Raw genomic sequence first — 27,170 nt, 5'->3', positions numbered from 1 at the left:
CACCATTTCTTCTATTGCATAACAGCAATAGGCTAACCCATTTCTCTTGGGCGGTTTCTCCATTTGTATCAGCTGGAATTTCTTTTTCTTTGATTAACTAGCAGCCCAATTGTCGTCCTGGACATTCAAGAATTCAGTGAAAGATCGAAAAAAATAAGATAAATAAACAATTTAATTCCGAATATAAGATTCGGGAAAACTTATGTCCCAAAATAAGCTTCCGTACATCCAAACCTAGCCTCGGGTAAGTTGCTGTTAGTAACAGCGAATGAGGAGAAAAAAAAAAAAATTAAAAGGCCCTAAGTCGCTGTTAGTAACAGCGACTTATTAAAAAAAAAAAAAAAAAAAAAAAAAAAAAAAAATTAAATTTTAATAGTACTGAACTTAAAATAGCTGTATTTTTTTGTTTTTGGAGCAGCTTGTTTTTTAACATTTAAACAATTATTTAATAGCAGATGAACTAACTATATAAACTTGTTATTGTTTGATTAATCTTCCGATGTGGGATTGTTTTCTGGAACACATCAAAATAAATGAAATCAAAAATTAGCTCATGAATAGAGCACCGATGTGGGACTAAGTTATTGAAGAGGAAGACCTTCACCATTGAAGAAGACCACTATTTGATAACTAAGTTATTGACGGTTGGGTTTGTTTACGAGGTATCAAAACCATGGCCCTCCGTGTTGAAAAACAGCAGGTAAAATTATGTACAATGCTATAAGATATAGTCGTATGTTGAGACTTGAAATGGATATGCACAAATGATATGAAACCAGCACCTAAAACATTATATCTACACTCTGATTACATGATTAATTGAGAAGTTCTATATTAGCTTTCTTGTTGTGAAATTGGTTCGACATGAATACAAGATTCTTATGGGAGTGTAATTGGTTGAAGGCATGATATGATACTTGATACATTTAACCGCTTGTTTATCATCCATTTCAGGTTAGTATGTTACTCAAACGGACATGTACAAAATAAACAAACAATAACAAGTTTATATAGTTAGTTCATCTGCTATTAAATAATTGTTTGAATGTTAAAAAACAAGCTGCTCCAAAAACAAAAAAATACAGCTACTTCAAGTTCAGTACTATTAAAATTTAAAATTTTTTTTTTTTTTTTTTATAAGTCGCTGTTAGTAACAGCGACTTAAGGGGTTGACTGGTCAACTCCTTAAGTCGCTGTTACTAACAGCGACTTAGGGCCTTTTAATTTTTTTTTTTCTCCTCATTCGCTGTTACTAACAGCGACTTACCCGAGGCTAGGCTTGGATGTACGGAAGCTTATTTTGGGACATAAGTTTTCCCGAATCTTATATTCGGAATTAAATTGTTTATTTATCTTATTTTTTTAATCTTTCGAATTCAATGGCTTACTCCTTATTTGGGTTGCTCCGGCCCATTTCTTAACTTCTAACATTACCTGATGATTTTTGCTACTATAATTTAGAAGAAAATTTGAAATCTGTAGGCTAAAAAAAAATTAATTAAATAAACTAAAAATCAAACTATTTTCAAAAGTAAGCGTGAAAATCTCAAGCCTATGATTTGAAGTTGTTTACAGTTAATAACTGCAAACAGCTATAAAAAACAATATAGTTGTTCGCAGTTAGTAACTGCAAACAGCTATTTTGACCTGTTTTTGTGCAATATGCTGTTCGCAGTTACTAACTGCGAATAGGTCAAAACAGGTCAAATAGTTGTTCACAGTTAGTAACTGCGAACAACTATTTTGTCTATTTTGACCTGTTCACAGTTAGTAACTACGAACAGCCCCAAACCTTAATTTTTTTTTTTCTGTCATGTATTTCAAATTTTCTAATTTTGTATGTGTGTTGGCTGGATCGAACTGAAAAAGGATATGCGGCGATTAACTTATTGTTGGGCCAAAACCAATTAGTAGTAGGGAAGTTTAGTCATACGTTTTAAAATTCTTCCATGTGAGCACAAGTAAATAATCCATAACATGGCTTGATGGAGGTTGATGGAAAAGAAACTCTGTTTTTGCAGTTTTGCCTTTCCAATCCAGGAGATGGTATTTCCTAATTATTGAACCTTTTTATATTTTTTTCACTGCCATTTATTTTGGTCATTGAACTAAAGCTTGGTTATTCCTCTTGTCCAAATTTATTAGTTGCAGACTCGCATAGCTTAATTATGTTGCTTGATGGGCTCTCTAGATGAAACTTTCATTACTCCTATGTTTGGTATAAAGAAATGGAAGAAAATGAATGAGAGGGTAAGGGACACCATTTTCTTCATTTGAATTCAAAAAGGGGAGGGGATGGAAATTGAGAGAAGAGAATTGAAGGGCAGAAAAACATCATAAAGATTTAGAGATCAAAGATTTGACATTGTTTTAATGTGTGGAGGCTTTGGCTGTTGTAGTGTGGTAATGCCGTAATGCCCTCTATTTTTGCATAATTATTCATATAGTGTTGCTTTGCGCTTTGCAGAGCAGAAGAAGCAGAAAGCATCTGAAATCAAAAGTGGTTTGAAAGAAGCCGAAACACTGGTATCGTATAACCTCTTTTCTGCTATTTTCTCTTTGACTACTTTAAGTCAACTTTAGCAAGTTAATGCTCTTATCTTTGACTCCAGATTCGGAAAATGGACCAAGAGGCGAGAGCATTGCAGCCAAATGTGAAGGCCATGGTTCTTGCCATGCTTAGAGAGTACAAAAATGACTTGAGCAATCTGAAAGCTGAGATCAAAAGACTGTCCACTACAGACAGGCACGCTGCTTGAGATGAATTGCTGGAGTCTGGTATGGCTGATGCATTGATGGTAAGTGTTTATATCTCCACTTATCTGTATCACTGTATTGCAAACTATTCAAGTGATGATTGTGAAATACTTGTATTTCATTATAAACAAACAAACATGATTATGAATCTTACCGGTCATTTCATTGTTTGCGCTATACAATGAACAGGCTTCTGCTGATCAAAAAGGGAGATTATTGATGTCAACAGAGCGATTGAACCAGTCCACTGACAGGGTACGGCAGAGCAGAATGACCATGCAGGAAACTGAAGCTATTGGGGTCTCTATACTTGAAGATTTGCATCAGCAACGTCAATCACTTTTGCATGCTCATAATACTGTAAGCATTGCCTGTCCTTCTGTTCAAGCAAGTGCCAATAATCTTAATGATGACGTTAACTTTAAACATATAATCGAACATGTTTTGTCTTGTACTTTAGAGAGGGTCAATAAAGATGTGTCAAATATGGGTGATTTAAGGTTTGAAACGATTGATAAGAGTTGCTTGGTCAAAGCAACAAATAAAGAAGCAGACTGTGAGTGGCTCGACCAACCGCTCGATCGAGTAAAGTATTGCTCGACCGGTCGAGCGGTGTTGGCTCGGTCGAGCAAGATGTCCAGAACAAGTCAGTAGCTTCACTGGAAGCTCGCTCGACCGAGCGAGGTAGTGGCTCGGTCGAGCGGAAGTCCAGGAGATTTTTGGTCAGAATTTGTAGTGACTATGCAATAATGTGGTGCATTACTCTATTGTTTATTGTAATGTTTATTGTCATGGTAAATTAAATTGTTAATTGGGATGTTACATGTGAGTTTATGGTGATTTATGAGGGAATACTAAGAGTGATGAATATCTTGCCTATAAATAGGATTCATCACTCATAGTAACATTCACCACAAAACACACATATTGTTGAGAGGGCTATTGCATTGTTAGAAACTTGAGAGTGTTCTTACTTTGCTTTAGTATTTGTGGTCTTGAGAGATTGTTCTCAAGATAAGGGAGGTTTATTATACTTGTAATTGTTGAATTCATTATAATAAACTACATTTGAGGGGGAGGTATTCAAGATACCTCACAAACAGTTGTGTTCATCTTTTGCATTATATTTTTCATTTGTTTTTCATTGTTGAATCTCTTTGAGACTTTCTTTTTCACCTTCTAATTGAACGATGCAGATTTTCTTGATTTTCTTGGGAACTACTAAGCTCTTCAGCGACCGATATATATAGATGCGTTTTTTTAGGGTTTCATGGTTCTGTTTGCTAATCAGAGTTGTGCTTATTTTTGTGACCAGCTGCATGGGGTTGATGAGAATATTCGTAGAAGCAAGAAAATATTGACTGGAATGTCAAGGAGAATGAACAGAAATAAATGGATAATTGGGTCTATCATCGCAATTTTGGTCTTTGCAGTTATTTTGATCCTTTACTTCAAGTTGAGCCATTAAATTGTCTTCTTCATGTCCATGACCTTGGAGTAACCAATCATTTGTTCATCAACTCATGTATAGTATTATGATTTATGTTTTTGCACTTCACATTCTTTGGCCTAGTTTTTGATAGATAGCCAGGTCTGTCAAGGTTTACCATGTATTTTTTTGTAATGTCCGTCAAGTGTAAAATACTCTTTTGTGTATAAGGTTACATCAACCCCATATTTGTGAGTTCTGTTTTCTCTCAACCATAGTTTAATTAGAACTATGTAACATTTAAATTTTTAAGCCGTTATAAGAAAGAATAAACCCATACGTACTCGATATTTATTCTGTGTTCATGGAGTAAATGCTTACTATTTCTCCTAAAATGATGCACTCTTATCCCCAAGCATATCATAGCAACATTTAAAGAACCATACTTAAAGTAGTCAACCAAATACTAAAAAGATCAACACATTCCTTGCACTTGCTTGTTTTTTGGTCTTGTTCTCCTACTTCAACTAAAACTAAACACAAATGTAGTAAAGTGAACAAGACAATGGGGTAAGCCCTAGCCAATTGAATTGAGTATACTTGAATCTGATTTGTTGAACTTAAACAGAAGTAAAGCCGATCAAATTTCACTTTAAGCTCAAGCTTAAGCCTCAAGTTTCAGTCCTTTTAGCAATCAGCTATGATGGAGAAATCTTGAAGTTATAATATGACACTTTAAAAAGTCTAGTGTAATGCCCAGAATCAGTTTGAAGAAATGGATTTCACAAATTTCATTATAAGAATGATTAAAAGTCTACAACCTTTCATAAAAAGGTACAATCATACAAGTGATCACTATGCGCCCCTTTACAATAATAGGAAAAAGAAAACAAAATAATGGAAGGAAAAATAATTTTTTCATTCAATAGTTGGTTGTCCAACTTTCATACAACACTTTGTGGATGAAGATTATATATTATCCATAGATACAAGTCTAGCCAACCCCCTCCTACATTGTAGATGAATGCATTAGACAGCAAGCTCTCTAGGGAGCTTTGTGGGAGAGCAGGTGCCAGAGATGGGGTTTTCCATGCTCAGATTAGAGATGCTTACAACTTCGACGATACAAGCTCGGAAGCTCTGGAGAGCAATCACGAATCCCATGCCATTCATCTCTCGTAGATTAAGCAGAAAAATGGTGGAGCTTAAACACAGATTTGCAATAAACAATTATGGCAGCAATAGCAGTGATCCATCAGAAAAATTGGTTTCCTCAACAATGTTGTCAGGAAGTGTCATCTTCAGGACATGAATTAGTAGCATCTTCATCTTCAACTTCATCTTCCTCATCAAGGTCAGCAGATGGATCTCCATTTAGATCAACAGTCACGCCATTCACTTTCCTTATAAACTGTCCACGAACACGTGGCCTTCTCTCAGCAAGTTTTTTGCGATTCACGTATCTAATTTTTTTATCAAAACACCTCTCTTTTCTTTTCTGCCTGAATTTCATCAAGGCAGCCTCTCTCCTGTCAACTTTGCTTAATTTAGGTTCACCAGAAGATGAATTGCCAAATGATGTCATCTGGTTGTTAGCTGGTGATTGACCTTGTGGAACCCATAAACCCGATGGGTAGTAAGGAAAAGGAGTAATCCCAGGCACATGAGATGCGCAATAAGGAAGATGGTTGTAGTGAGGCATCATAGTAGACGCACCATGGTTCTGATGATCTTTCTGATGCATATGTGCCGATGACGACATCATAAACTGGTTCATAATACCTGACATGAAGTAAGGATAGGCACCATGTGCTGCCATAGTTGAGACATCAAAATTCGTGTCATTTCTTGGCTGCATGTGCACCTCAGATAAGCCTTCATCGTTCGATTTATTTGGCATAAAATCCATAGTAACAGGAGGGGTGCATGTCCTTTCCATGGAAGTGGAATCGGGTACACTTGTACTGCTAGGGAAGTCCTTACCATGCGAGTTATTTTCCCATGCTTCTCCATTTTCATATCCTATATTGCCATTGTTTACATGTCCATTCCAGGTTTCTATTTTATCAACTGTTCTGAGGTGTTGAGTAGCATCACATCCGACATCAATAACTGCTTGGCCATTGCTCTTCACTGTACTTGCTTTGACATAAGTGAAGAATGCAGAACATTCACCAATCTTCAGCTCACTTTTCTTCGGAAAAGGCGCAAATTGACCTGCGCAAGAAGACTCCCTTAATGTGATTACTATAAGCACTTGAAAAATGAAAGATACATAACTTTTCTCTCTGACAAAGCACTAATCAAAACTGATTGTTTTGAAAAATGCAAATATAAAAGCTCAAACTTAACGGTAAAAGTTTAATGGTAATGCAGTTCCTGAGCAAGGAAAAACAGAAATAATGAAATAAAATAAATGAGAAAAATCTTGTATGGACTTGGTCCTCACTATTTTAGTGTGCACCAACTTTTAAATGTACTAAAGTACAATCATAGAGAAATACATGCTATTATTAGGTTGGTGCACACTAAAATAGTGTGGACCAACTCTATACAAGACTTACAAAATGAATTCAGAAAATTTCATGTTTCCATGAGGGTATTTATTCGGGAGATTCTTTTGGGTATTGGAGCCAACCACCACAATTGTTTAATTTAAAGCGTCGGATTAATTTCCACGATATCTCAATCGATAATGTCTATACTATATAAACAAACTATAGGAAAGATTTACTGAAAATAGCAAATAACCTATGAAAATTATATTTTAATAAAAAGTAATAATCATTCAAAGGTAATAACAAATGATATCAAATTTAATATTAAAATTTAGAAGCATATTTATAAATTATAGCCTCAACGTCCGGATCATTTATGAATTATAGCCGCAAAGTTCAATATTTACGAGTCATAGCCACTATAAATTAAGTGCAACTATTGTAACCCCATCACCGGATTCGGTCACCGACGTTATAAATGACCTACTTATAAGATAATAAGATCAACAAATTAATCAAAGTAAGTCTAGAAGGCTACTGCCTTCTATTCAATATTATTAGACCATTTGATCGTCCATCTGGAGGGAAAATAATAGACAAATAAGATAGAATCAATCAAGATAAGTCTTGATTGAGATATTAATTATCTTAAGAATATTTTGATATTATATTGAAATAATTTATCAATAGATAATAAGTAATAAGATTACATGTATCTACTAATCTTCATATTCTATGTAATATTTTAGATATTTCTTTTATAGTATAAATACATCGTAATGTTATGATTAATATTAACTACCATTTTAAACACTTCTCTAAAGTCTAAACTTTCCTAAACTTTTCACCAGCTAAATTCAGTTTATCACAATTGACTCTTGTTAATTGCCTTTGACCTCCATCTTAGCTATACCCCTTTAAGCCAAGTTAATCCATCCTCTAACTGTTTCTTTGTTCCTCTTCATCTTTTTCCATCAGCCATTCTCTCTCTGCAAACCAAACATTATAGAAGATATGTTTTGTTTGAAAAGTTCCTCCTTCTTTCTTTGTTCCAATTCAATTCTCTCTCTCTCTATAAAAAGTTGTCCAATTTAAAATATTTACTAATTGATTGATATCCACTCCTATTTGCTTAAATAACACTATAATTTTGAAATAGCGGGAGCATAGTCCCAAAAAACGGCCACATCGTATCGTATCGTATCGTATCGGCCGTATTGTAAAGATAAACAAAATTACCGAATCGGTAATAGTAATACCCATATCATAAAGGTGTAAAAAGCCTGCATATTAGGCCGTTTCAAACCATATTTTATGGTTTAGACCGAAACTTGGCGATACGATAACCTCATCACCCCTGTTATCGTATTACCGTGTTTGTTACTGCAACTGCAATCGTTACCGTATTTTTGCACTAAGAGCAGGGGAAGAGCAAAGGCGTTTTTGCCCATGTAATGAAGCATCTGGAACTGCTCAACAAGCATCTCAGCACTAAGCTCCTTTAACGAGCAAGTTTTTAACTTGATTATGGGATTTCAAATATACAGACCAGAGAATCATGGGCACTATAGTACCAACAGATTGAACAATAATCCATTAAAACCCAATTAATTATAATAGAAATGGAACCAAGAATTTGGCATATACTTCTATCATTTAACATGATCACACATTTTCAAATCCCCACTCATACAATACAAGAATACAACCGTCGAATTGCAAATTAAAAATGGTTGATGGTTATTAGTTCCAAATCCCAGAAAATCCATGTCAACATTTCAGCATATAGCAGAATAGTAGAATATAATTGACTGTAGAAACTAGAAACTAGAAAGGAAGAATTTTCTTGGATCAAATACAAGATTGTTATGAGAAATAAGGTTTTGATGGTTTGATTGGAGTAGTCTAACTAGTTTATTAACCTCGTTGCAAATTGGGAATTGAAACATGCAAATTTTGAATCATTTCGGGTTGTAAAACTCAGACAGGATTTTGAGTTGAAATGGAAGATTGAAGATGATGGTTTATGTTTAGAATGTTCAAATCTGGAGGAAGATGTGGATTAGGAGTTAGTGAGTGAATTAGTTTTCAAATTAATGGAGGGGGTAACTGGGTTAGTCTTGTGTTAAGCGGGTATAGTTAAGAGTGAAGGTCAAAGGTGATCAGCAATAGTCAAAGGTCATTTATAACGCTGATGATCAAAACCTGGTGATATGGTTACAATAGTTACACTTTTTGATTTACAATGGCTATAACTCATGAACATTGAACTTTCCAGCTATAATTTATAAATGAATCAAACTTGGTGGCAATAATTTATAAATAATTCTAAAATTTAACAAATGTAATTTTTATTCATTTATTATGGTGATTCACTTTTGGGGTTAGAATTTCCCTATTTACTGAAAGTATCATCAACGAAAATAGAATAAACAATTGGAGCAATAAATTTCATAAGTAAGCAGCTTGCCTGTACGGATATCACTCAATGCTGGCACACCAGACCGACAGTTGAATGAATTTGCTGGCACGGCTTCTGAAGTGGCTTTGTTACACTGGGAAAGGGGAGGAAGAAGAAAAGAGAAACAGTAAGTTCCAAAAAGATAGTCAAGATATGATCTTCAAGATAACAATAACATAACAAATGTACACTTTATAAAACAGAACTCCATCTTTTGACAAAGTTGCACAAAGAGAACAATTTTCCTACATTTACGTTAACAGAGAACGGTGTAACAATCATGTAAAATGTTAACAGACAATACCATAAAAGACCAGTAAGACTAAGACTCAAGAGCAGTAAATTGCACCATTAATCAAGATCTAACTTTTTGAAAAAATAATATGGTTTTTGTACAATCATAAGATCTGCCAAAATAGTCATACAAGCAAAACAAAAAGATTCCTGTTCTCTTATGCCCGTCAAATGAATACAGTAGGAATAAGACATAGCATCCAACCATCCATCTCCATTCCTTCCGTCTCAAAAAGAATATAATAAGAGAAATGTGCTACTTCTATAACTGTACAAAGGATTGCTTTACCCTCCTCACTACTGAAAGTCGAAACACATGAAACACAAAAAATATGGCTACATATGGGCTTGAAATTGGAGCATCCTTTTGGTTTCTAAACAGTTATCCAATAAAAATCATATTCGGGATTAGGGTTAAGGCGTCAAGCTGGTTTAGTTTTGGCCAGTTCAACTCAAGTAACATTTGGTTTGCTGTAAATAATCCTAAGTGGATAACAAAAGATTAACAACATTACTTCTCAGTTCATGTTCAAGAGGTACGACCAATTTCTGACGGTGCCAATATGGTCATATAATTTTAAGCTCAAATGAGTAGAGGTCAAAGAAAACAACTAGCAATATTAGTATTTCAGGAGGTCTAGTCACCAAGACTTCTACAACAAGAAATTTGATAGCTGAGACCCAATTATCCCACATTAACATCAGCCACAAAAAGAATAAATATGTGCAAGTTTGAAGGACTAGATCAGGCTAGCACTAACAGTATGATTTCACCCAAAAGCATCCAATCCATTCTGCTCAAACAAAAAAACTTAAACATCAAGTAAAATCTAGCAAGACACAGGATTTCAACTTGAACAACCAAAGACATTTCATCGCCAAGAAAATGCTTTAGAAACAAATCCCGCAAAACAACCACCCCCCCCCCCCCCCCCCCCCCCTTTCAGGTTTACAAGCAAGCTCCCAACCCTAAGCCATGATCGAATCTATTTTTACCTACTTCTAAATCTGTGTAACCAAGAAACAACATATGTTTCGGTACTTGAAAATAATACAGGAGGTATTTTGGTAATTGATAGGGAGTTTGTTGAACTCGTCATACCAATAACAACAATTCCATTTTGTAAAATTGAGGATTACATCTTTTTGGATCATAAGTGGGGTTGTGAGGACTGAGAAAAGCTAGACTGGCCAAATGACACTCACTACTAGTCTCAAAGGTCAGGGAGAAACATTGCACAGAAGCCACTTCCAAAGGGAAACATCTTATGAGTTGCAGTGATTTTTGCTTGGCAATTATGTACCCAGAATTCAAAATAACTCAATGTGCAAGGAAAATACTGTAAAAAAATTTGTCAGATATTGCAACAATCTTTTTCTTATAATAGAGAAGTAGAGCCCACAATACATGTTCTAGAATGTTCCTACCCAGGCCCAGCCAACACTCCCATTTAAAGGAAAAGGAATTCAAAACTATCATGATTCTTGCTTACTTGTAATAGTAAATACAAATACATCGTCTATATTCAATATAAACGGAATCAACATAGATTCTCATTCATACTTTGTATTAATATCTTAAAACTAATTTAATTCTAAGCATCAGCACAAATGGATCCAGATCTCATGCCAGAAAACAATTTTTTGGAAGGCGATTAAAGCAAATGGAACAAAATATATAGAGAAGTAAAAACTAGAATAACGAGAGAAAGCATAAATCAATAAATTTAGCTTGCACACAATGACCTAAGGAGGGTCGAGGAGTATTAGTGAAAATGCTTCTCACTGGGAATAAGAAGCTCAGTGCTGTATGTAAGATTCCTTTAATACTGACCTCCTGTTGCACCGCAATGCTCAGTTCTGGATTGGCATTTCTCCGGGACTTATCATCCGTGTCATCAGAAAACAGTGTGGTGCTATTTGTATTAGCATCACTAGGATCCGATTGAGCTAGATCGAAGTCATAACTGACAATATTCTTCTCTGGAAGCCCAAGCTGCCAATTTAAGAACGAAGCCAACAACCTAAGGTTTCTTATAAACATATTTCTCATTTGAATTTGAGTGAATAGACAACATAAGCAAATCATAAAAAAGTGAAAGTTTTGTTTTCATTTTCCATGCACATCTGGAAAAGATTGCAGGATGTCGAAGGTAGGTAAACCCAAGCCACCAAGAGTCAGATTGGTATGCAAAATATTTAAAACTAACCATTCGCCGCCTACGCCACATGTGAGTCCACAAGTTTAAAAGCTCATTAGTTCGCAAAGGCTTCACAAGATAATCTGCTGCCCCCAGCCTCAAGCACTTGACCACAAGAGAAACTTCATCTTGAGTTGACATCACTACGAAGAAGAGGAGCAATCAAAATATAGATCAAGTCTATAATATTTAACGCAAACAAATAAATTACGGGCAAACATACTGATAACAGGAATACGTTGCAACTCTTTATCTCTCATCAAGTACTTCAACAATTTTAAACCCTTTTTTGAAGGAAGATCAACCTCAGAAAGTATAATATCAATGTCAGACCCCTCTGCATTCAGTGCATCAACGACCTGCCTGGCCGACCTTACTGATGTCACTGTAAAGACAAATACAGTAACAAGAATATCAAGATTTGAAAAAACATTGGAAAATTTAAAAAAGAGATTCCACTTTTAGGGGGGGAGGGGGAAGGGGAGCGAGAGAGAGAGATTTTAAAATTCTCACCTTCATATTATAATGTCTATGACTCAACCTTTGAGTCTCTTATACTCATATTACTCAACCTACAACATCCGATCAAGCTGCTAAAGTGTCCTTTATTAGCAATGTGGCAACGTGGCAAGAAATCATTGATCCACATTTATAAAATTTTAAAAAATGAAAACAAAAACCATTTTAATTTTGTTAGTTTGTGGTATGCTACCTACTCTTTCCATCATCTTCTCCTCTCCAACCTCCACAACCACCCCCTCAATTCTTCCCACATCCTTCTTCCCACATTCTCCTCCACATTATCTTTAGTTTTTAAATTCCGCTGTCTTCCTTAATTTCACTAAAAACCCTTTAAAAATTCATCTCTTTTGCAAAGCTTTTGAAACTCCAATTTGATCATAAATCTTAGCTTTCGATTATGGAAAATGAAGTTCAAACTCTGAACTAAAAATGCTCCATTTGCGGTTTGGTAACATTATAATCCCAATTTCGGAATTCCAAAGAAGAAATAAATATAGAGCAAGTAAAAACAAAGCTTTCTATTCTAGATTCTAAATTGTAAATTTTCAACACACCAGACATTTGGAAAAAAGAAAAGAAATACAACAAAATATAGAGTGCTACTCTAAATCTAAATTTGTAAATTTTCAACATGACATTTGGAAACAAGAAACGATATACAACAAAATATCTTTCCAAGAACTACTCTTGATCCCAATGTCCATCTATGATGATAAAGGCATTTACTGAGTCGGTGGTGCATTCAGTTTCCTAGCATCAGAGGTCAACAACCAAATTCTTGGCAAAAACACCCAATATATTCTATTTTGTTTTCTCATATTTATATTTCAAAGAGACCCCCTAAGTGTAAACAGAGGTCTCAGTTTTCATATCAAGTCGAGTTTATTAAAAAAGCCTCTTAAGGTTAGCTTGGATTTAGTATTCTGCATTTTGAGTCCTTCAGATTTTATTCAGATTTTATTCAGATTTTATTGATTCGCCTCCATTGGGTCCTTCAAAGCTTTCAATAATTCATAGTTTTATTCAATAATTTCTTCTCTATTCTTCATTTATTTAAATTTCAATGTTGCAACTAAATTGCTTTAATTATGCGTATAGAGTAATCTTTCACCTAGAAATTTAACTAAACTCGAGATGTATTGATTATGTGATAAAATTCCATCTTACGCCATGATGAAATTGAACTAGAATTTATATATGAATGATATTTATCTACCAAATACTGAAAATTCTTGGTGTCTACAATTGCCATGCAAGAAGCTGAGATTACATCTAATAACACTACGCATTAAATATAAATCTTGCTAATAGTAGTGAAATTTTGGTAAACATTTAGAGGAGACAAAGATTTGGACCTTAAACTTGGGGTAAAAAATAAAGGGCTAGATAATTGAGCTCTTGACCTCTTAGTTATAAAAGCATTAACTTTATTATTATGCTTATTATATAATTTGCAAAAGCTCTCTTTAAATATATTTTATATTATATTAAGGAAAAAAAAGCCCTGGTGGCAATGCACCCTTCGCGCACGAGAGAAGTTTCACCACTTCTTGAGAACATTTTTACTAGTAATGTAATCCCTCTAGCGGCAATTGCATGTCCTTAACACATAGGCAAGCAAGGTCCAATTAGTTTGTTGCACATTTATTTACATGCCACATTATTACGCAAAAAAAACATATGGAAACATCACATAAACAATAAAATGCATTTACTAGAGTTATAAAGGTTATATACAAGAACATTTTAGTGATAAAGAATAAATACATTGAATGATTGAATGGGACTATATCAAGTCAATCACATCTACATCATTGAGCAAACCTAAGTTCACATAAAACATACTGCATGTGCTTTCAAACAACAATCTAAAAAATAGAAGTCACATTTCACAACCAAAGAGACAACAACATCACATAACCCCATTAATCAAATTCCTAACAATTCCAATATCAACCCCATCAAACAACCCTATTAATCGTGAATCTAAATATACCTTTTCTTTTTCATAACAATGTTTGTCGACTTTGTACCACACATCACTAGCTTCTTTACATTATTGCCAAATATTTAACAATGCCAACATCAAATTCCTCTAATATGTCACCACAATCATCTGATTCATTATCATAAATCACCATACTAGAATTCAACATCAACCAATATAGCAAAATGAATCACAAAATAATGTTGTCACATGATACTAAAACTTCAAGAAAAATTCAATGATGTCTCTCCTACACAAAGTGAAAAATGTCATGCAATCACACTTACATTAACAATTGCAAAACAGCTTTAATTGCTAATCAGCCACAAGTACCCTTTTATTTTTATATATTTACATCATTTATGAATCAAACACGACTCCACAAACTCAAATTTCAATATTCAACATTGATTATCAACAATAATGTGTATGATGATGATGAATTATTAACGGTCCACACTAAATCAATAATCATAAACAAACATATAACAAATTTCTAAACCTAACTTGATCCCTCAAATGCATTTTTGCCAACATCTATTTAAGCAACATAAACTTCACAACAACAACAATGCCAAAGCCTTAGTCCCAAAAGAATGGAGTCGCTTACATGAACCAATATATTAAGTCCAATGGTCGCTAAAAGGATTAAGTCTAAAAAAGAAAAATCATTAAAAGAAAAAATGAACTAAGCATGGAGTAGCTGCTCCGACAACTTCCTCATGAATTGTAGCTAATGGACTTTGAAGAAAAGAAATCTTATTAGCTTTATACTACCTCCTAGTTAGCAAGCCAATCTAGAATGGTGTTAGTTGTGGCTGCAAAAATAAACTTGATTAGTTATTCCTATTATTTTCATATGCGTAGACTCAATCACTCAAAATCCTAAATGCAATGAAAAACAATCCCTCCATAATATTTTGCAATCACATCTCCTAAGCTAGAAAACAGATATTGTTTCCAAATTTCTTAACATCCCCTATTCAACAACAATATTGCCAAACCAACAGTTGGAAGTAAACTACATGAACCAAATCAAATCGAGGAAAACTAAAATATTATAACAACTAGAAATCTTCAATTGGATGTTTAGCATACATTTTTTACCCGCAACATTTAGTTTAAGTGTACTCTTTATCACCCAATAAATTTGATAGCATTACCTCTTTGGTCTGTCCTAATAAAGTTGATATATTTCCTTATTTAGAGCATTACCTTTTTCACAAATTCTCTAATCAACAGCAACAATTGAAATAGATGTCTATAAACAGAAGTAAATAGATTGTACTATGTCAAAAGGAAAATATTAAGTTGAAAATATCTCAATTCTCACATACTAAAAATATCAAGATGAAAATATCTCATATACTAAAAATATCAAGATGAAATATCTCACATACTACAGTAAATATAACAAGATATTTACAAAAAGAGCATCAAATTAAATGAAAAGTACAATTAAACAACCAATTAAACTGAAGTGAGAGAAAACGATTAAAATTACCCTGATAAGAACACTTGCAAAGGAGGGAAAAAACCTCTTGAGAACTCTTGGAATCATTATCACACAGCAAAATTCTGACTTTACTCCGATCAATAAACTGATCGTTACTCTTTCCATTGCTGGGTCCCACTTCATCAGTATCCATTTTTTCCCACTTCAATCCAGAAATTATCTCAAACACAAAAAAAAACCCTAATTTTACCTCATATTGTCGCCATTAATTGAAGATGAAAAAAGGAAGTTCCGGAAAAAGAATTTAATTAAAGAGTTGTATATCACTAGAGAACTCCATTAGGTCCTCAGAACTGGTTTAAATGGAGGAGAGAGAAAGTGTGGTAATGAAGATTTTATTTAAAACGCCATTTTCATCATCACCTAATTGAGCTGAGTTTTTGAAAGAGAGAGAGAGAGAGAGAGAGAGAGAGATGGGTGAAAATATCAATCATACTATCTAAGAATCGGCAAAGTTGAACGGTTTAGATTTAAGATCGTGGATAAAATCATCGGCTATATTTGCTTTAGCAGGACACTTTTAGCGGAAACACTCTTTCTGGCTCCTAGAGAAAAAAAAATCGTAATAGCACATGAATTTTTTAGGCCTCTAGATAATTACTCATGGATTTTATTCTAAAAAATGGGTAGTGCTAACGTAAGCAGGGATGGTACGTGGAAGAGGAGTGTTGTGGGGGAGTAGGGTTAAGAGTAGGGACTAGGGAGATGTACTACAAAACAACTCTTCAATCGTGATCCGATCCGAAAATTGAAATTGAAATTGAAAGTTATCTGATTCGAAATATGTGTTTTTTTAAATTTATCGAACCGATATTACTCGAACTGAAGTTACTTCAGAACAGGTTGACAATCGAAAATGAAAAAATCTAAACCCAAATTACGACTGATTTTTATAATCGACATATAACTACTAATCAAGATTACCCGAATCTAATAATGGTTGAACCGAGTTAGATTCGACCAGAATCATGCACGAAATCGAACTCGATCCGGCTAAAAAAAATTTAACCCGAATCGATTTTTAATCGAACTATTGTAAACCCAAACTGATTTTTAACCGAACTATTATAAATCCGAACCGATTTTTAACCGAACTATACCCTACACTACGTTAGAGAAAACCTACAACAAATTGTACTTGTTCCCAAAGCAAAACCCACAAAGCTGGGCCTACACAATACCGCTTGAAAGAGCCACATGAGTATATGAACCAACGACCTTCCTTGGGCATTCACTGCATGATGCGAACTCGTGTCTCAATTGAGCATCCTTGATCCAAAGCCTTTTATGAGCACTCTCTTGTCTTATTCAAAGCGTCTCTTACCTTGTTCAAGCCAGCCCAAATTAAAATATCTCTATTAATCACTTTATGGAGTGATCTAAATCTCAACACCTCTACCCGTTGCACACGTAACATCACTCTCTAGTATACAACCTATATAGTATGCAATAAGATGATCAAAGTCATCTCCAAAATTAGGGGATTTGCACTTGCTTCAACAATTTTTCTTAAAAGTGATATGTAAACTCAAATTTGAACCAAATTTGGTCGAAGATAAATATATAATATTTTAAGGAAATAAGACAAGGGTAAAAAGGATATTTTCCAACATAACATAAAATTAAATGTTTTTTGGGTTTTAATGTTACAGCAGCTTAAATTCCAAAAGTGCAATGTTATTTTGTGGAATTTTTTTAAAATTTGTTACCATTGGCCTTTCGTAAAAATTCGTGCCTACCATGTAGAATATCAAATTAGATCCAATAGTAAATTATTGCATATAATATATGTAATAGTAAATTATTGCATATAATATATACATATATATATATATATATATACATATATATATATATATATACATATATATATATATATATATATATATATATATACACACACACACACACACACACACACACACATATATATATATATATATATATATATATATATATATATATATACATATATATATATATATATACATATATATATATATATATATATACATATATATATATATATATACATATATATATATATATATATACATATATATATATATATATATATATATATATATATATATATATATATATATATATATATATATATATACATATACATATATATATATATATATATATATACATATATATATATATATATATATATATATATATATATACATATACATATATATATATATATATATATATATATATACATATATATATATATATATATATATATATATATATATATATATATATATATATATATATATATATATATATATATATATTCTAAGTAAGAAGATAAAGAAGGATATATATGCAAAAATGAGAACCATCTCTAGCGGTTGAAGTTTTCCTTTCTACACTTGTGATGAATGTTTGATTTTCACTACCTACTGTAATATCAATTTTCCATCCCATCGTACATGTAAATCATTTTCTTTCTCATCTGAACGTAACTTGAGATAAGTGACTTTAGATTGAGACTTATCACCCAATTAATTAAATAAGTCAATCCGACTTAATCTATTTATTTAATAGGTTAGGTTCAAGTCAAATAATATATTTAATTAAATGAGTTCATTCTGAGTTAAATTAATAAGCATAACATAAATTTAATTTATAATATTTTCCTATTTTTCATAGTAAATACACAATAAACAAAAGTTTAAAATTAATGCCTAAAAAATTAGATTAAGTAAATCCTAAAAATCAGAAAATGAAACAAAAATTTAAAATTAATAAGTATAACCTATTTAATTAAACAACATAATATGTGTTTTGCAATTGGGTTGGGGATGCATAGTGCATGCTACATGTTTAGAAAACTTGCAAAATGTATAAAACATTTTTAACTTTTAATTTCTTTTACTTTAGTGCGAATTTAGCAGAATCCATGCATACTAAAATTGCCACTGAATAATTTACATTAAATATAGTGTAGAATAAATCAAGCTTGATTTTTTCCATCTTTCAAATTACCAAAAGATTGAAGCTAACCAAATAGACATATACTTACTAGTACACAACTCAAGCTCTTTATTCTAGTACAATATAGAGGTAACATTCTTCAATCAAACAAGAACAATCAAATTACATAATAGAAGTAGATTAAGTATAGCAGAATTTAGTCTTTTAAATTTAAGGCTTTGATATTGTTGTTGGTAAATAGTAGCAGTCAATGACATCAAAGCATATGCTTAATGCGTCTACTGTACCCAGATTGGATATCGTGGAACCTATCCCACAACATGACTCCTCCAAAATTACGGGTACTCTTAACAAAAGGAAGAACGTGGCTAACTAATGTGCGTGAATGGACAAACCCGCTGGTAGCAGCAGTATGCGACGCTGGCAAACCATCAAAGAACTTGGTAGCTGAGATGTTGGAGGTCCATTTTGTCCATGCTTTCTTAAACTCTTCAGGATTTTGGGCATTAAATTCACAACGGTTGTTGTAAAATTGAATCCAAACATAGTCAAAAATATTAGTGTGTAGAGCTCTATCTAGCCGTGTATCAGGATAAGGGCATTGAGGTGCTGCACTTAGATGTACTTTTCTTCCATAACTTGTGCCAAGTTCATTTAGTGTCTTTGCTAGCACACCATAGTAATGGGTTGATCCTTTCTCAATATCGAAATCTATGCCATCCAAAACAGCGTCACCTGAGTCATCAAAAATACTTTTCAACATATGTACGTATTTTATGTATGTTTTAATTCAATAAAGTTAAAGACTTTTAGTTTTTTTTATTTTCATATTATGATTAACTATAAATTATCATCTCCACGTTTTAAGGTTGTAAGTAATCACTCTAAGACTATAAAAAGTGAATATTTTAAAGTTGAAAGTGATCATTTTAACATTATAACACTTAAAGACAAAAAATATATATTGAATCAGCCCAATAGAGATGATTTCACCGTGAAATCTTCTTATTTAAAAATTAGTGATAATTTAAATGATTTTACTATCTTTTAATTTTTGTGCAAAGTTTTCTTATTGCAATCTCAAAGGAAGAAAGAGTATATGTCATACGTAAAGTAACAATTAAAGAACTTCGATACAAAACTGTAAAAAAAAATGCATTTTTAATTATACAAATATTAAGTTGTGGGTTGAGTTAACCATATAAAGTATTTATCATAACAATACTAAGTTGTGATTTGCGTCGAACATATAATAAAAGAGTGAAATTTACGATCTTTTTTATAAGCTTTAATTTAGTCTTCACTATACTCTCTATGTCCTATCAAATTTATCTCACTTTCTATTTTAATCTATTATATTAAATTTGTTTTATTTTATTTTTGATCATAAATTTATTTTCCTTGATCCTCATCTCCACATTTGACTTATCTCTTCGTCTTATCTACACATTTCAAAATAAGAAAAAAAAATTTGTCCCTTTGAGCTCGCGTTTGTAGATAGTTTAGGAAAAAAATAAAAAAGAAGGTATTTTGATGCTAAATATATAGAGTTATCTTTTTAGGGGAGTATTTATAGATTTCAATCTAAGAAAGAAAAATAAATAGTAAGTTTTAGTACGGTATTATAAGTAAGCCCATTTCATGGATCACTCTTGCCTTTTACGGAAGATTGAAATAAATAAGATTAATTAGCATTTTAATTCCAAGTATAAGATTGGGATAAACTTATGTCCCAAAATAAGCTTCCGTACGTCCAAGCCTAGCTTCGGATAAGTCGCTGTTAGTAACAGCGACTTAAGGGAAAAAAAAATAAATAAATAAAAAGTTGTAAGTCGCTGTTACTAACAGCGACTTATAGCTTTATTTTTATTTTTTTTTTAAATTTAAAAACTAAACTAGCCGTTGTTAATTAGAAAAATAGCCGTTAGAATGTGAAAATAGCCGTTGTAATGTTGTTGTATAAATAGGTCCATCATTTCTTATACTTCATTTTATCCATTCTAGATCATTCTTATTCTTTTCCATCAATTGTTACTAACAACTTTTTATTTTATTTTTTTTTTCCTTAAGTCGCTGTTACTGACAGCGACTTACCCGAGGCTAGGCTTGGACGTACGGAAGCTTATTTTGGGACATAAGTTTATCCCAATCTTATACTTGGAATTAAAATGTTAATTAATCTTATTTATTTCAATCTTTCGCCTTTTACTAGACCTTAATAATTATAGTATATAGAGGGAATCATGGACTGACCGAGTGATTAAAGATTTTTGATTTCATTTTTATAATGGAGATTTGATTCTCACCACCTACATAAATGATGACAAAGTAAATTACAAGAAATGGGATCGTTTTATATATACCCAAGATCAAATTTCATGAATAAAATTGATTGATCAATATTCAAAACATATGTGCAGAAGATAATGAACAATTATGTACAAAGATATGTAATTCAGAATCAGGCTTGTGTTAACAGAGTTGTATACAGGATGTCATCTTCAAGTCTTAAAACTGGTTGCAAACAGCTGCTGGTGTATATCTGACACAAAAGACAAAAAAATATCAAGAAAATTAGATAATAGGAGTAGTATAAGTTCAAGAATTTGACCAGTAAAGTATATTAATGTCCAACGTTGGAGATGATCAAAGAATTAAATAGAAGTTGACTAATATGTAAACTTGATGGGCTACTTATCCTATTACCTATTAGTTTTAAGATAGAACTTCATTAATGATGTGTACATTGAAAATATGGCTGAAAACTTCGCAGATATTTTAGATGCTTTGATTAGCAAGTACCCTGAATTTAGATATTCCATAGATGAACAAGGAAGGACGATATCATCATATGCTGCACAAATAGGTTTCTTGACGGTGTTACATATCTTTTAGAGAAGTATCCATATTTAGCCTACCCAAATGATGAAAATGGTTCATACCTAATTCACAAAGCATGTAGCAGTGGAAATATACAGGTTGTCGAAAATCTCTACTAACCCCTTCTTAATAATAAGGATCAGAACCTTCTTCACATTGTTGCTGAGAGTGGTCAAGAACTCAAGATCATTAAATTCAGGGTACTTGCTAATCAAAGCATCTAAAATATCTGCGAAGTTTTCAGCCATATTTTCAATGTACACATCATTAATGAAGTTCTATCTTAAAACTAATAGGTAATAGGAGAAGTAGCCCATCAAGCTTACATGTTAGTCAACTTCTATCTAATTCTTTGATCATATCACAGGGTAACATTACGTACATCTGACCTCTCAAACCCCACCCTAGGTGGAAGTCTCTTGATGGCATTGAGATGGAGAAATGGAATGAAAATTACTTCATCAACCGCAAAGATCTCAATTCTCATGTTAGAATTTTTGAAGGACGAGAGTGAAGGAACATACCAGTGGAAAAGTATATGGACTTCATTACCTTGATTTTCAACAAAATTGTACACTTAGAACCTGAAACCGCAACATTTTAAGGCCTTTTGCTTGTTTTGATCCCTTGGATAGCTGCATAAGATTCAACTAAAAGTTAGAAACCAGTGAAAAGCATTTAAGGCTAAGTGTACATAAAAATGTATAGTAGATGCCTTCAGCATAATCTTTAGCTCCAAAGACCGCAGAACCAGCAACTAAAGCATTGGCACCAGCCTCAATAACCTTCAGAAAGAAATACAAGGCATTAAGTTCTCACAAATTTAACACAAATAACATTGATGTACATATAGGATTCTAATGTTTTAAGTCGATAAGATAGAGGTGGTCTAGCACAGGCGTTAAACAACTATTTAGTAATGGCCGACAGGCGACAACCATGTCTCTTAGATGTATTATTCACAGCTTTAACAGTAAGAAGACCGAAATTCATTTTTGATTTGTCCTATGCAATCTTACCCTTGTGATATGACAAAGAAAAATGTTTCTGATTAATCCTTTATAGCAAATATCATTTTCTAATTCACATAATAAATGAAATGCACATCCCCAAATGAGGCATCTTATTATTATAATCCATTATAACCCGAAACTAAAATACCAAAAAATCTTCCGCCTCATCAAGAAACGACAACTTGATTATAGGAAATATGGGATAAAATGAAAATTTTAGAAGTCAGTACCTTGTATGCATTTGCTGGACCAACTCCACCATCAACCTCAATCCATGGGTTCACTCCCTGTCAATATTTTACCACAATTGCTTTAGATTATTGAAAATAAAAATACCAGTCCAAAATATTAACTCCAATTGGAAAAAGAAGACACTTCAGTTACCTTTTCTGCACACATTCTTCTCAGGTCAGAGATTTTATTGACTTGGCTCTCAATGAAGCTTTGTCCACCAAACCCAGGGTTCACTGACATTATTAAGACTAGATCGACAACTGGTAATAGAAAAAATCATCAGTTATCAGTTTAGTAGCACTGCTCAAGAATCTTAATTTGTGTTTTACAGTTTTACTAAAGGAACTAAAAATAAATTTGAAATCACAGCTAAGACAATGGGTATTGCTGTAAGAAGATCAACCTATGCTAGAAACATATTTTCATAAGAGGACAACAAGATTGTCGCGAGACTAACTACTAATTGTTCGTGTCAGGCCACAGTGGACCATTTTCACTTCATCTTATAAATTTATCCAGCACACCAAATCAAAAGTAAAGTTTGAAACTTCTGCAATTACCCGAGATAAAACTGACTTACCATCAAGCACGTATTCGATCGCACTTAGCGGGGTTGCAGGATTTAAGACAACTCCAGCTTTAGCGCCCAGACTCTTAATCTGATTCAAAAAACATGATTTTGAGTGATTATTAGAGAAAGATAATAAGAAATGTATTAAAGATGGTGATCCATGAAACATCTAAGACAGTACCACATTGATTATGAAAGCTAACAACTTTTTGAAGCATTTTCACTATAAAGTACAGGGTCATTGGGGTCAAACCCTTGATTGGAAGCTACAGTCATAATTGTACTATTCTTTTGCAGGGATCATGAGACACTTCTACATGAAACATAGTTTTATGAGCCATGCCTTCGTTGCTTTTGCTATGTCCATGCAGAATTCTTGAGAATCATTTGCCTTCTATACCTTTTGGCATATAGGAGGTACGAAAAAAGAGAAACCGAGTATCAACCTATCTTTTATAAAAAGAACTTGTTTCTAGTGGGCTTGATTAACGCACATAGCTATTATCAAAATAATTGAATCATATCTAAAAGATACACAAGCTAAGATGCGGAAAAATTCATCAACTACTTACTTGGTTAACAGTCCGATGCAAATGAATGGTGGATGATTGCTCACAGTGAACACTCACTATATCAGCACCAGCTTTGATGAAGTCTGGGACTCTCTGCTCTGGTTCTACAATCATCTACAAATATTTCAAGTATTTACTAATTTATCTAATATCTAAAATTAAAAATAGGAAATTTTATAAGAATTATCCCACTTATGCTCAGTCTTCCCATTCTAATTCCGATAAAGATTATTATAAAATAATCCACTATCTTGTGACCATATAAACTGATTTAGAAGTAAAATAAGGCGGTAACCGAAGATAATTTGAGTCATTCTAGCACTTTTTTTCCTTAAGAAGTATGTGCTATTTGAGAAGGAGAGGATACCAGATGCACATCAAGTGGGAGGTCTGTCACAGGCCGCAAGGCATCAACCACTAAAGGTCCAATAGTAATATTTGGAACGAAACGACCGTCCATTACATCAACATGGATCCAATCACAACCAGCCAATTCAACAGCTTTTACCTAGAAATATCAAAAGTAATAATATTTTGGTCTGCCTGAGGATTACCCAAGGTATTAAGTGCTAGAATAATAACATTTGGTCGATAAAGGCTCTACAAAGCTGCATGGAGAATAAATAATGTACCTGCTCACCTAACTGTGAAAAGTTAGCAGAGAGAATAGAAGGAGAAACTATGATATCAGATTTTGAGAACTTGTCAACCCGAGATGTTGCCTTCACAACAGTTTGAACTTTTCTCCTGTAACGGCAAGTCTGCACATTAGAAGAGTAATAGTTCCACTGTTTCAACACAGATATTGCTATGACATAAGTGATGAGGAAAGTGACAAAATATGGCGGAAATGTCCATCTGATATTGAGAGCAGACAATTCAAGTGAAATCTGTGTTTTACAGCAGTAATGAACTTCATACGTCCAAGCTTATAAGGTATCGTTGGAACCAGTTATTTATTTTCATATAGACACATATACCTTCAAGGAAGCCAATATATTGCATGAAAAAAATAATCTAATAGCCGGAAAAGCATATGTTGTTTATGGTGGGAAGTTGCTATTCATGTCATTGCATCAAAACATTGCACAATTATTTTGCTTTTCTCTTCTGTATTTGCTCATTAAGCAACTTGCCGATTAATCGGAAACATGCGGCAGAGAAAATACAGTGTAACATCAGCATAAAATTGCAATATACTCAGCACAACAGCAAATACTTCATTGTTCAACCACCAGATCCTTATAACTTTTTTGCTACACTTCTTAAAGGTCAGAGCACAGAATCACTGTCATCTGCTGCTTCTTCAATAATAGACACAAATACCTTGGATGTTATTATGGTTGATGTGAATTTAGGTTGATGCATTGTGTGGGGAGGAGTTTGATGAGTTGCATTGTTCATGGCTTGACATTGGCTCTGGGAAGGTTGATGAGCTAAGAGCATTGTATGTGTGTGGGCTGCTATGCAAAGAGTGGACGAGCAGCATTGCTCAATGGTGCACTACCTGTTGGGAACTTGGGATGCAAACTACTTGGGCAAGAAATACCCAGCTCGGGCGAGCAGCACGCACAGGAGCTCTTGGAGCTGCAGCAGGTAATATGCTCGGGCGAGCATACTAACGCTCAGGCAAGCACCAAATCACACAAGCAAGCTACTGGGAGCAGCAGGACCATTGTGTGAGCATCCTGGAAGCTCGAGAGAGCACATGGACTGCTCAAGCAAGCACTCTTAAAACTCGGGTGAGCACACTTTGTTTGAAAACCCTTTGCATGTGTTCGTGTTGAAAAAAATTTACTCACATGTGTCCCACATCGAAAAATTAGAGAGGTTGATTAGCATATAAACTTGATGAACTACTCCATTACCAATTGTTTTAGGATGGAACCTCATCAGGCTTGTATGGAGAGTTAACTCTCTTCTTATGCAAGTCTCGTTGTGTACAAGCTCAATAACTCGGACGAGCAAGCACCACTGCACGCTCTCTTGAGAAATAAACTCAGTCTTATTTCTTGGTATTAGGCTATAAGTAGCATTAGCTCTTTATTTCTATTGTAAAGTGTAATTTGATAGTTTAGACTGCGCCATATAAACTTAGGGTTTTAGCGATAGGAATTCTCTTTGAAAAGTGTTGGTGCTAAATTAGTGTGAGAATTCATCCATTGTGTCTTTGCATTAATTTCTTAATTTCCAAATTTCTTGGGTGGCTTAGTCTTTGCATAAATTAATCAAAGAACTTTCCTACCTCTCAAATCTTGTGTCTTCTTGATTTCAATTCCTAAGTTTCTAAATTTCTTTTCTTCTTAACTTAATTCTCAGTAATCACTCCATCAAAAATCAAGATCCACTAATGAAAAAATATGCATCAGAGCAGATCATATAATCAGTTCAAGTCATGACCATTTGATTTAACTATTAGAGAAGATAATCAACAACATATACCATTTAATGTAACTATCAGAGTAAGAAGCAACATCGCCAAATGTATTCATTCATTTTCTCCCCAACAATCCATTTTAAAGTAATTCAACTAAAAGGTGATGGGTATCTAAAAATCCTCTCAAATCTTAATTATCATTCAAAGTAAACTTACCCGCCCCAAAATAATAATTACGTCAATAATAAATAGCAAAACCCACGAAGTAAATATGCTCAAAAGATAACCCCATGTGGAATCCATACCTTGTAAAACTTAAAGAATTGGGTTTAGAAAAAAATGGCTGAAGGTTGCGGAGAGTAAAATCCCCAGAAACCCCATTGATCTGAGACCGAAGAGTTGATTGACACAAAGAAGATGAACTCATTTTCTGTATTACTTCTCTTTTGATTGCTGATACACAAAAGACGGTTTTCTTGTTCTTCCAACTTTGGAGAAAGGAGGGGAAAATACGAATCAGAGAAATACAACTCCAAAGGAGAAAGATAGGGGTTGACTCGTGTGAGTTTGAAATGGAAAATGGTTGGTAGTTGGTACTCTGTTGCTGACTGAGGCCAGCAAGAAAAAGGCCCAGGTGATCATGGAAATTTTGAAATAAATATTCGTCGTTCCATTAAAATTAAATTATATGAATTAATAAATCTATTTAGCCAAATATTAAAATGTTCGATTATCAAATTTTGATTATACAGTTGCAATTAATGTATTTTTTAATTTATAATGACGATAACTCCTAAAAATAAACTTTGCGGTTATAATAATTAATGAACTAAGTAAGTTATGTGGCTAAAATTTATAAATGATTCTAAATTATAATAAATGTAAAAGTTATTGGAATTAAACCAA

The 27,170-nt window shown here is 33.3% G+C and overlaps 3 protein-coding genes and 1 pseudogene across 6 annotated transcripts; 1 reads left to right on the top strand and 3 right to left on the bottom strand.

Annotated features, from left to right (window-relative positions):
* The first annotated feature begins 2,472 nt into the window (after nucleotides 1-2,472).
* LOC130798282 (vesicle transport v-SNARE 13-like) lies at nucleotides 2,473-4,225 on the top strand (annotated as a pseudogene).
* Nucleotides 4,226-4,948: 723 nt separating this feature from the next.
* Nucleotides 4,949-16,235, bottom strand: LOC130797480 (two-component response regulator-like APRR1). Of its 2 annotated transcripts, none has more exons than XM_057660076.1 (6): nucleotides 15,654-16,235; nucleotides 11,864-12,025; nucleotides 11,650-11,783; nucleotides 11,274-11,435; nucleotides 9,155-9,239; nucleotides 4,949-6,403 (listed from the first exon to the last, which is right to left on the bottom strand). In XM_057660076.1, the coding sequence occupies exons 1-6, from the start codon at nucleotides 15,796-15,798 to the stop codon at nucleotides 5,472-5,474; spliced, it is 1,620 nt and encodes a 539-aa protein (XP_057516059.1). In that variant the 5' UTR covers nucleotides 15,799-16,235; the 3' UTR covers nucleotides 4,949-5,471. The 2 variants fall into 2 exon arrangements, with proteins under 2 accessions (XP_057516059.1, XP_057516060.1); XM_057660077.1 differs by lacking the exon at nucleotides 15,654-16,235 and adding an exon at nucleotides 12,154-12,230.
* A 2,602-nt stretch (nucleotides 16,236-18,837) lies between these two features.
* Nucleotides 18,838-19,380, bottom strand: LOC130798741 (basic endochitinase-like). The gene has a single exon (XM_057661841.1). It carries the CDS (start codon nucleotides 19,378-19,380, stop codon nucleotides 18,874-18,876), a length of 507 nt encoding a protein of 168 aa, XP_057517824.1. The 3' UTR covers nucleotides 18,838-18,873.
* Nucleotides 19,381-20,953: 1,573 nt separating this feature from the next.
* Nucleotides 20,954-26,910, bottom strand: LOC130797571 (ribulose-phosphate 3-epimerase, chloroplastic-like). 3 transcript variants are annotated; one of them, XR_009038893.1, is made up of 10 exons: nucleotides 26,570-26,901; nucleotides 24,520-24,634; nucleotides 24,255-24,395; nucleotides 23,888-24,001; nucleotides 23,325-23,403; nucleotides 22,895-23,004; nucleotides 22,741-22,797; nucleotides 22,213-22,282; nucleotides 22,022-22,132; nucleotides 20,954-21,159 (listed from the first exon to the last, which is right to left on the bottom strand). XR_009038893.1 is itself a non-coding variant. In XM_057660192.1 (10 exons), exons 1-9 carry the CDS (start codon nucleotides 26,689-26,691, stop codon nucleotides 22,098-22,100), a joined length of 843 nt encoding a protein of 280 aa, XP_057516175.1. In that variant the 5' UTR covers nucleotides 26,692-26,901; the 3' UTR covers nucleotides 20,954-21,159; nucleotides 22,050-22,097. The 3 variants fall into 3 exon arrangements, 2 of the variants coding, with proteins under 2 accessions (XP_057516175.1, XP_057516174.1); XM_057660192.1 differs by having other exon boundaries at nucleotides 22,050-22,132; XM_057660191.1 differs by having other exon boundaries at nucleotides 20,954-22,132; nucleotides 26,570-26,910.
* Between the last annotated feature and the right edge of the window lie 260 nt (nucleotides 26,911-27,170).

Source organism: Amaranthus tricolor, chromosome 13, assembly GCF_026212465.1.
Source record: "Amaranthus tricolor cultivar Red isolate AtriRed21 chromosome 13, ASM2621246v1, whole genome shotgun sequence".
NCBI lineage: Eukaryota > Viridiplantae > Streptophyta > Magnoliopsida > Caryophyllales > Amaranthaceae > Amaranthus > Amaranthus tricolor.
This window is presented reverse-complemented; position numbering and strand designations above follow the sequence as displayed.

Excerpts from the sequence above, each read along its gene's own strand:
- LOC130797480 (XM_057660076.1), bottom strand. The coding sequence starts at position 15,798 with ATGGATACTGATGAAGTGGGACCCAGCAATGGAAAGAGTAACGATCAG. Across the intron at positions 11,436-11,649 it reads TGTGGCGTAGGCGGCGAATG|CTTGGGCTTCCAGAGAAGAA; the intron begins GTTAGTTTTAAA and ends TTAAATTGGCAG. Across the intron at positions 6,404-9,154 it reads ATTGAGTGATATCCGTACAG|GTCAATTTGCGCCTTTTCCG; the intron begins GCAAGCTGCTTA and ends CTTCTTGCGCAG.
- LOC130798741 (XM_057661841.1), bottom strand. The coding sequence starts at position 19,380 with ATGTTGAAAAGTATTTTTGATGACTCAGGTGACGCTGTTTTGGATGGC.
- LOC130797571 (XM_057660191.1), bottom strand. The coding sequence starts at position 26,691 with ATGAGTTCATCTTCTTTGTGTCAATCAACTCTTCGGTCTCAGATCAAT. Across the intron at positions 24,396-24,519 it reads TTTCACAGTTAGGTGAGCAG|GTAAAAGCTGTTGAATTGGC; the intron begins GTACATTATTTA and ends TGATATTTCTAG. Across the intron at positions 23,005-23,324 it reads GATCGAATACGTGCTTGATG|TTGTCGATCTAGTCTTAATA; the intron begins GTAAGTCAGTTT and ends TTCTATTACCAG.